The sequence below is a fragment of the Triticum aestivum genome, chromosome 5D (genome assembly GCF_018294505.1).
Source record: "Triticum aestivum cultivar Chinese Spring chromosome 5D, IWGSC CS RefSeq v2.1, whole genome shotgun sequence".
Taxonomy (NCBI): domain Eukaryota; kingdom Viridiplantae; phylum Streptophyta; class Magnoliopsida; order Poales; family Poaceae; genus Triticum; species Triticum aestivum.
Window position 1 is genome coordinate 50871164 of NC_057808.1, and position 10708 is coordinate 50881871.

The 10708-nt window shown below is 40.9% G+C and overlaps 1 protein-coding gene and 1 long non-coding RNA gene across 2 annotated transcripts; one reads left to right on the forward strand and one right to left on the reverse strand.

Moving 5' to 3' along the window:
- Positions 1-605: 605 nt before the first annotated feature.
- Positions 606-2583, reverse strand: LOC123124280 (uncharacterized). The gene is made up of 3 exons (XR_006461027.1): positions 2364-2583; positions 2060-2288; positions 606-1484 (listed from the first exon to the last, which is right to left on the reverse strand). It is a non-coding gene; the product is annotated as an uncharacterized lncRNA (long non-coding RNA).
- A 5563-nt stretch (positions 2584-8146) lies between these two features.
- Positions 8147-10150, forward strand: LOC123124279 (wall-associated receptor kinase 5-like). Its single transcript, XM_044544930.1, has 2 exons — positions 8147-8159; positions 8949-10150. The coding sequence occupies exons 1-2, from the start codon at positions 8147-8149 to the stop codon at positions 10148-10150; spliced, it is 1215 nt and encodes a 404-aa protein (XP_044400865.1).
- The last annotated feature ends 558 nt before the right edge of the window (positions 10151-10708 follow it).

Below are 10708 nucleotides of genomic sequence, written 5' to 3' on the forward strand. Positions count from 1 at the left end.
CATATTTCCTGGATTTACCACACCACAAGAGCTCGATGTGGGCATGTCTCTGCCACCAGTCCTTCGTTCCCTGACTTGCTGAGGAGGCTAGAGTCACGCACTAGCCATCCAGCATCGCCAATTCCATCCTTCGTCCCATCTAGCTTCTACATGTGCTACGTCTCGCCCACCCGAGCTAACTCTCATGGGTGACAAACTCCAGACTCTGTTTTAGCCACCATTTGCCCGACGAGAGCACCCTGGGCCGCCGAGTGCCACCTACAACCTTCTCCCATCACTTATGAATCTCTCCCTGCCCCCGCTCTTACATTCAGTCAATGATGACATCGACACTTAGGGTGTTCAACGACTTGCACCAAGGTATATTTGCCTCAAATTTGTTCATATTTAGTAGTCTAGCTTCTTGTAGATTCGTGTAGATGGCATATGATTCATGATTTGTCTGGATGCCATCATGGTAGAGGGTTTTTGTGATGATCCACCATCATCCTTTGTAATGATCCGAACCTGATAAGATTCGATGTCTCTGTGCTTACTGTGCTAGTCCCTGGCTCGACTCGCTAGCACGCACAGTACATATGAATATCAAATAACAAGTGCATCATTTACTATAACGTATGATCCAGAATTCATAAAGTATTACAAATGGAATAGCACATCGCTAGCTGTATTCAATAACAACAGTGGAAATGTAGCATAATAGACGATGAGTCCCATCACTGCCCACTGGCGAAAATGCTGAGTGAAGACTCGCGACCCTACTGTATCTCACTGATCATCTGAAAATCCTGCAACATGATAAGTTGCAGCCACAAAGGGTCAATACATTGAATGTATTGGCAAATCACACAATATGATAAAGCAAACCTACATCCACAAAGCAATGTATGACAAACAAAACACGCAAGTTAGTTTGGAGAAGAATGTCTTCACCTACCTCCACTACCTGAACTCACAACCGTCTCTAATTTACTCGCTCAAGATAACCCAAAGATTCTAAATAAACATGACAAGAACTTCAGAAGTATGTCTCAAGTGCGCTCTGTCAGTGGCGCATTCTCTAGGAACAATAGAGCACTCTGCCAAGGACGCATTCACCTGATTTATGTTCCGAAAACTATACCTCGCCTCAAGTGCGCTCTGTCAATGGCGCATTCTCTAGGGACAATAGAGCGCTCTGCCAGTGACGCATTCACCTGGTTAATTATCCCGAGCCTACGGCTATAAACACTCACCACTTTCATGGAATCACTCGACACATGCCCACGTCTACCATAGCAAGTTGATCACACCATCACATACCACAATCGACAACAAAACATGGTAACACGGGATACACATATCAAGCCAAACATATAGCATAGCATAAAACCACACACGCATAGCAGAATATAGGATGAGCAAAATCAAAAGTGCAAACTTGCCTTGAACGGTGTTGAAGTACTCTAACGCTTAATTCTGGTCCGCTTCACACTCTGGACAATCTATACCACAACGAAGGCACCGATAAATAAACCGTACTCACATAGCCCCACAATAAAGTCAATAGCAAGGAATTCAAATAAAAACTTAATTAACAGAACATATCAGTAGTTATATAATATCTACATGCTAGCAGGATCACAAGGCAAAAAGAATCAACTAATTTGGATCTACGGTTTGAAAAATATGGCCTCCGGATGTTTGAAATCAAATTTAAACAAATTCAAATTTGAATAGTTCAAAAATGTTAAATTTTGGTTCTGCGGTATTCGCCTGGTCTCTACGAGTACACAGGAAAAATAATCGGTCAATTTGGAGATACGGATCTCAAGATATACCTAAATGAACATTTGATATGGAATCTGCCAAAATAAATTGTGCTAAAACAGATTTGTGGAAGAACTGCTGCGGCAGCTGTGGATGTGCCACGTGGCGCATTACTAGTGGCTGGATGTGTTCGGTGCGGGGTCTAAACAGCGAACGGTCACAGCTTACAGAAAAACGGTCCGGGAAATAAAAAAAACAGATGATCTAATCTGGACCGTCAGAGAGAGATCCGACGGATGGAAACGCTCACCGGAAAACAGAGGCTGTGTGGTCGCCGGACTTGAACGAGACGGCGGCGGCGCGGCTCGGGCGTGGGCGACGGCGCTTCCCCCGGCGGTTCTCCGGCGAAGGCGAGGTGACGTGCAGACGCGGCGATCAACGGAGGTGACGATGGTAGTTCTAACGGCGAAGGAGGGGTCTCTCTGTGGCCAGCGGCGAACTGCTTCTGTCAACGTCCGTCTGCTCGATTGGGTGCTCCACTGAGAAAAAAAGAATATGAGAGAGATAGAGAGAAGCAGGGGAAACACGACAGGGGAAACAGGAGGTGCTGGTACCCGCGATGGCGACGAAATTCACCGCGAAAGCTTCTGTCAGCGGCGCAAGTTCAGGGAGATCGGGAGGGAGGTGTAGGGCACGGGATCCTTTGATTTTTCCAAAAATCGGATGAGGAGCACACGGGCATCTATATATATGGGTCAACTTGGAGACGGGACTACAGATTTGAGTGAATCCCAACGGATTGGATTCGGGATTGGGTGTTCATGAGGAACACGCTGGACGTAGGAGATGAGACCGTGGGCCAGAGTTGTCAGCGACAAAAGTTGGAAAGAAGAAAAAACAAATAAGGGAGCTGCGGGGTGGGCTGTCCGGTTGCACTGGAATGGGCCGGCCTGCTAGCGGCTGCTGCTTAGCACGCGCGCGGGCGAGGGATAGCTGGCCGCTGTGCGGCCCGACTACACAGTGCGCGAGTTGTTTTTCTAAAAAATCTTCTACAGGAAGTAAATAAAGCTAAATAAATAGGAAATTAAATCCTAGAAAAATACTACAACAAATAATAAACCATTATTGCTACAAAATCAGTGAACATTTTTACAACACAAATGCATTTTTGAAAAAATTATTTTATGCAAAACAAGCACATAAAGAGCATTATAATAACAACTACAAAATAATTTTGAGTTTCTACAAAGCCAAAATAATTTTTGTAAACTCCAGAATATATACTTAGCATTTTCCTAGTATTATTAATAAGGGAGAAGTCATATTATCTCCACTCCAAATATTTTGCCTTAAGTTGCAATAATGATTTGAATAATCAGAAAATTTCAAATATGCATAGAAATCAGGATGCAACATAATGATCCTATTAACATTCCAAATCTAAAAATTTGGGATGTTACATCCTTGGACTATTTTGATGTTGATTTATTCAATGAGGAGACTTTGTTGATGGCTACTCAATGGCTAATGGAAAATGGGAGGAAGACGAATTGTGCAGGGTCATAGCTCGGTCGTTTGACATGTCACCGGAGTGGAGAAGCAGTCCATGCTATGCTCACCCTATACCCAAAAATGCTCGCGACCCGTTTCATATATAAAGAACGACCATACAACCCAGCACATACACTCGACACCACAACACACGCACTCAAGGCAAGATACAATCTGTGTAGAGGAACGGCTAAACATGAAGTGAAGCCGTGCCTGACAAAACGAGGACCCAAGGCGCCATTTTCAAGAAGGTGACGACACTGGAGTGTTTGCCGCTGCCCAATCCATGCATGATCTAGGTCTTCATCCAGAGTCACCCAAGGAAGAATAGTAACCGCAACGATGCCTTCAAGAAGGGAGTGACACCCACGACCGCTCCCGTCGTGGGCCTGTCCAAAGTAAGACTTGCATTGACCTCCGTAAAGTTTATTGAAAAATTCTATGATATGCATAGACTATGCGGGAAATTCCACGTGGCCTTCCTGATTTTCACCTGAACTCCACAAAATCCGCCGGTTTGAAGTTCTGCACTTAAAAAGTCACTCTGCCAAGTTTTTTCTTTAACACAGTACAGACACATATGCTCATACAAACGCTCATTCATATGAAAACACACATGCATACCCTACCCCTATGAGCGCATTTGAGAGACTGAGTTGACAGATCATCTTGAGATTCGTGAAGTCGCCATGGACATGTTCGTAGTCGATGGGAACGTCTCCTTCCACTAAATACACATCGCCGAAAGGCCTGAAATAAATACAGAAAAATACGAGTACCAATGTCAAGTATAGGACTTGAACCCTGGTGGGCTGAGGATACCACTACCCTCCTAACCATTCAACCACAGGTTGGTTCACACTCTACCAGGTTCCCTAACCATCCCTCCATACCTGTAATATTTGGAGCGTGCTGGAAAAATAACACATAGACTATGTATTTGGAGGTTGGTGGGGAGAATACAGAGCTCTTCTCATCCATATTGGTTGGTGGACATATCAAAAAAGTATTAGTTGGTGGAGAGAATATAGAGCTCTCTTCATCCATATTCGGCAAATTAAGCATAGTTTAGGTGGTTAGTTTCTTTGTAGGGGAACCAACCCACCCTAGGTTCAAGTCCTAGACTTGCCACGGGTGCTCGCATATTTCCTTGATTTATTTCAGATATTTTTTGGTTCTATTCTATGAGCGGTTTGGCATGACCGTCAACTACGAGGCCTATGTTGCTTCCACCTCTAGCCTCTGTACTGGCGTCCATTGGCAGCACTCACCACGGATGACCCGCTCCGGGCCATACCACACACCATGGCTACACCCCATTTTCCCGACTACCGCCATGGCCGCATCAAAAGAGCTCGATGTGGGCCTGTCTCTGGCACGAGTCCTCCGTTCCCCGACTTGTTGAGGAAGCCGGAGTCATGTACCAGCCATCCGCCATCGCCAATTCCATCCTTTGCGCCATCTAGCTTCTACCTGTGCTACATCTCACACACCCGAGCTAACTCCCAAGCACCACGGCCGCCGTGTGCCACCTACAACCTTCTCCCACCACTTATTAACCTATCTTTTCCTCCGCTCTTGCATTTGGCCAACGATGGCCTCGACACTCAGGGTGTTCGACGACTTGCCCCAAGGTATATTCGCCTCAAATTTGTTCATATTTAGTAGTCTAGCTTCTTGTAGATTCGTGCAGATGGCATATGATTCACTATTTGTCTATATGTCATCATAGTAGAGGGTATTTTGATGATTCACCGTCGTTGGACAATTTTGATGTTCATTTATTCAATGAGGAAGATGAGGAGATTTTGTTGATGGTTACTCTATGGATGATGGAAAGTGGGAGGAAGACGAGTTGTGAAGAGTCATAGCTCGGCCGTTTGACATATCACCAGAATAGAGCCGATGACCATGACATGCTCATCCCATATAACCTCTGCATCTCTTCTAGCAACGCTTACAGATATCAATATATTGTTTTAGAAAATTGACTAAGTCAAGTAAGCTAACGAAACATTATTCACGCAACGGAGAAATGTGGTTCATGGGATTTACTAGTTCCTAGAAGGTGACCACAACACTTTGGGTGGTTCCATATGGTACTCTTGCCTATTTGACCAATGAGTATCTTTGAATGGTCAAAGATGCATCCATAGGCGCGGGAGAAAGTTTTCCGATGTTGCAATCAGGGTTTACAAAGCAGAGTATTTTAGGGCACCCAATGTTGATAACACGTCGAGGATTCTAGAAATGGGTGAAGTAAGAGGCTAACTAGGTATGCTTAGAAGCATTGACTGGACATGTTGGAGCTGGAAGAATTTCCATGCATGTCATGGACAATTCACCACACATTGCCATGATCCAACTATCATTTATGAAGGGGTTATCTCTGATGACTTGTAGATTCACCATTGCCATTTTGGCATCATGGTTCTCACAATGGCATCAATGACTTGCAGAGATCTCATCTTTTTGCTAGGCTAGCAAGTGGTGATGCTCTGACATGCAACATTAATGTCAATAGGCATGATTATGATCAAGGCTACTATCTTGCCGATGGCATCTAGTATTCATGGTCAACATTTGTCTAGACAGTTCCAAATTATAAAGGTAATAAAAATAAACACTTTGCCAAGTGTCAATAATGAGCGAGGAAGGATATTGGTGGAGCATTTGGAATGTTGCGAGCTTAGTTTGCAATTGATCGAGGTCTTACTCACTTCTAGGACAATAAGACCTTCTGAAAGATTATGGAGTGTTGTGTGATTCTAGACATGATCATTGAGAATGAGAGGTATGCACATTGGACTACGACTATGGCTATGTTGGCCAAACTATCAGACCTGGTAGGAACCCATACCACATTTAGGCTTTTCTTGGTGAAGATCCCATTGAGCATCAGGGGTGGCTACATGCACGATAGCGTGTTTACATTCTTTCGATCATGATTATTAGTTAATTTGGAGTATTTGCTTCATTAGATTATCTGTTGTCATAAATTACTTGTTTTATCGGGTTATTTGTTGCATTCAGACCTTCTCATTTCATTTAAATTTGAATTCAATTTGTGTGAACCTATCGATTCGAAATGTTGTTGAATTGTTTGACGTCAAAACATGGAAAAATTTGAACTACTTTGATGTGTTTGAGTTAGGATAGAGTTTATATGCACAGAAATATGGGTAATATTTTTTAAGGCTCAAGTTTGGGGAATCTACTTTGTGCATTGCCTTACAGCCTCCACAAAATTTGGAGAGCGCTGTAAGAAATTTTGGAGGCTATATTTATTGGGAATCGGTTGGAATTTCTCTAACATCCCAACCAAGCCGGTGATAAGAAACCTAACCATGTTGCAACTCAACTCAACTCTCAAATTTTCTCACTTTTCGGCGTTAAATCAACATAAGTTTTGACCAAATGGTATCTGGGGTTAGATATCTTACAAAGATTCCAAAATGAAAGTGGTGGAGCAGCTCTACATGGCTTGAGAGTGGCCCCACTAATTTTTGATTGTTTTAGACTCACCCTTCAACCGGAAATCTAGGAGTATTTTCATTAGCCTCTCTCAATTCATCGTTTGGACCCGACTCCATGATTCAAAAGTTTACTTAGCACCAGGATTAACCCTTTTTTAATGGGCATCGATTTTTTAATATTTCTACTTTTCCCCGTCAGATCAAAATCGGACAGTTCTCACTCACTAACAAGACATAAGAACTTCTCACTTGCCCTAAGTTTTATAAGAAAAACTTTGCTATGCATTTTTTTAACTAAATAATTGTCATGTGTTGGAATGAGAGTATAAATATTCTAGTATTTTAGCTCATGATTTACATGCACATATTTATGTGATCGTGTAGCAGAAGAATTTGTTTTGGCAAACATTTGTTGGCTTACCAAAAAATCACAATTATTTGGCATGTCAATAAGAGGTGGGAACATTGAGCCGGTTTTGAGGGAAAATGAGGAAAAAGTCAGAGAAGGAAGGAAAAATCAAAAGAGGAAAAGGGAGTTGGAAACATACGTAAGATTAGATGAAGGATGAGTTCGAGAGAACCTTACGGCTTTTTAAGCAGTAGAATTATTCTCTCTATATTTCTTACTCGCAAGAAAAATTAAACACGTATTGTAGACACGGATAGGTTGACAAGTTTCCAGGGGTGCTATTTGGACTTGACTCATCCCTTTTCTTATATTTAACTTGCACACAGACACATACATTACCCCCCACTACATGTGCATATACTAATAAATCTGCTTCGTGGTGGAGTATGATGAAGTTTTTTACCACGACAAGCCTTCCGACATGCATGCTGCCTTTTGTCAACCAAAATATAGATTCACATGGTCAACTTGGCTTAATGCTTCCATGTTTTATGTAGATATCGACGAGTGTAAACAGCCACAATTATATGCATGCTTCGGCAAGTGTACCAACAGAGAGGGATCTTTCGAGTGCACGTGCTCACACGGATACCAAGGAAACGCCACCCACAAAGATGGTTGTGTCCAGTCCATAAACACAGGTGGGCACTATTGCTTCATACTTTCCCTAGGATCAAGATGTATATAAACTATCTTAGATAAAGCACAATAGTTTTAAAACATGTACTTCCTCCTTTTCCAAAATTTAAATTTTAGGTTTGTTCTAAGTAAAGCATCTTTAAGCCTAACCAATTATATATAAAATATACCAACATCTTTACGAACGAATTAGCTTCATCAAATCAATTATGAAATGTGTTGTCAAGATGTCTTTATTTGGTGTCACATAGGTTGCTATATTTTTTACACGTTTGTACGACTTAAAAGTTCGACTTATCATAAAGATACTAACATTTTGGAAATGGAGGGAGTAGGTGAAAAGATAGTGTTCCTTCTCAATCATATTTAGAAAATCCCTCTTGTTGTCTTAAATGCAAAGAATATTCTCGTACTTTGTTCTATGTATTAGCTCATGAACAATAAAAATAGAGTATGTTCATGAAAAATAAGCTAAAAATTAGTTATGCGATGCAGATACAATTCAGATTTCTTCTAATAAATCTACATTATACTAATATATTATTTCAAGTGGCGACAATCCCTAATTAAATCAGTTGCAACCCACAATTATATAAGAATGGAATGCCGCCATTTTATAGAGGAGTAAAGAACACAATCAATAAGAAAGTTTATTTTAATGATGCATAGAAGAAGAAACTTATAAGAATATATGTACAATTAAATATGCCATGAAACATATATTTTTTACATTACTACTAACAGATGAATACATTTCAAAATTTTGAGATAGAAGCCAACACTCTCTCTAGCTACACATACTATTATCTACGTCCTTTCTCATGCGAACCACCTGCGATTGTGGTTAGTGGCTGGTTAGTGGTGGTTAGCGGACTTACATGGGTTAAATATTGACCCCTCCTATTAGTTGGGTCACCTCAATTTGAGACATAGTTTTGGCTGGATATTGATATTTTTGAAATTTGAACCTGGTATAGTTAGTAGATTTTTGGTCAATTGGGTGATACCTCTCCCCCTAACAAGACTTCAAACCCTGAGTCCAACCTCATATTTGTTCTTTTAATTACTATTGAGTTATGTCACCGCATACGCTAATTGTGTGCCCATCGATCTATTTTTTGCAGGTTTAATCATTGGCCTATCAGTTTCTAGTGGCCCAACTATTCTAATTTTGTTTCTTGCCTCAAAGATAATAGTACGCAAGCTTAAGCATCAGAAGGAACAGAAGTTGAGACAAAAGTTCTTCAATCAAAATCGTGGACAATTGTTGCAAAAATTGGTATCTCATAGGTCAGATATTGCAGAGAGGATGATCATCCCACTAAGGGATCTAGAAAAGGCCACAAACAAGTTCCATCCAACTCGTAAGCTTGGTGGTGGAGGGCATGGTACCGTATACAAAGGAATTTTATCAGACTTGCATGTTGTTGCAATCAAAAGGTCAAATATTGTGGTCAAGAGTGAGATTAACGAGTTTATAAATGAAGTTTCCATACTCTCACAGATCAATCATAGGAACATTGTAAAGCTTTTTGGATGTTGTCTTGAGACAGAAGTCCCCTTGTTGGCTTATGAGTTCATTTCCAATGGAACCCTATGTGATTATCTTCACAAGAAACCACTAAGATCAGTACCTTGGCGAGACATATTAAGGATTGCAGTAGAAATTGGCAAAGCCCTTTCTTACCTTCACTCGGGTATTTCTGTCCCCGTAATACACAGAGATATAAAGTCCACCAATATACTTCTTGATGATGCTTTGACAGCGAAGGTGTCTGACTTTGGAGCTTCAAGGTACATTCCTAAAGATAAAACAACAATTACAACAGTGGTGCAGGGAACGTTGGGATATTTAGATCCTATGTACTTTTATTGTGGCCGTCTAACAGAAAAAAGTGATGTTTATAGCTTTGGAGTTATTCTCATTGAGTTGCTTACAAGGAAGATGCCAATTATATATAGATCCTCCACTGGTGATGGGCTAGTTGCACAATTTGTTGAACTACTTGCAGAAGGTAAATTGGTAGAAATACTAGATCCGCAAGTAATTGAGGAGGGTGGTACCCAAGTTGAAGTGGTAGCTTCTCTAGCTATGTCGTGCATAAAGCTAAGAGCAGAGGAGCGACCAACTATGAGGTCAGTGGAGATGACACTAGAAGCACTTCAAGGACCCAAAGAACATTTTCGGATTCGGGATGCAACATACGAGGGGAGTTATTCGGCAATGAGATATACACCACCAGTAAGAAGGGCAAGCTTAGAGGACACGAGCAGGCAATATAGTCAAGAAGAAGAGTTTGTGTTGTCCGCAAGCTACCCTCGATAGTCTTACTTACAGTTTACATGTGAAAGAGTTGGTATGTATAACATGCACGTGTGTTGTGTATGTTCGAACATTGTGTGTGCTTCAATTTATTGTTACTTTAATGTTATGTTTCTAATCAAAGTATGTCAATTACATGGGTTGATTGTTTCTTTATTGAACAACTGCTTCCTTCATAATGTGGGCACTCACCGTATAGTACATAAACTTATTTGGCTTCATGCTGGGTTGCCCTAATTTCCATTGCTCACATAATAGAAACTCCGAAACAAAATTCAAGGTGTATGTAGTGGTCAAAACGTTGTTGGTCAAAGATATAGTTAGCTAGTGCGGTTTCAAACTTCAAGGTATATTTTCTATTTCAAAATTCAAGATGATTTCAAAAATAACTAGCAAAGTAGCCCCTTCTTGTAAATCTACGCGTACAACATATTATTTCATAATTTTGAATCTTATATTGGAAATTAATATTTCGCAACTTTTAAGGGACGATTTCGGTGGACAATATATCTACGAGAGACCTCTAGAAATAGTTATTAATGATATATGCTGAATAAATTA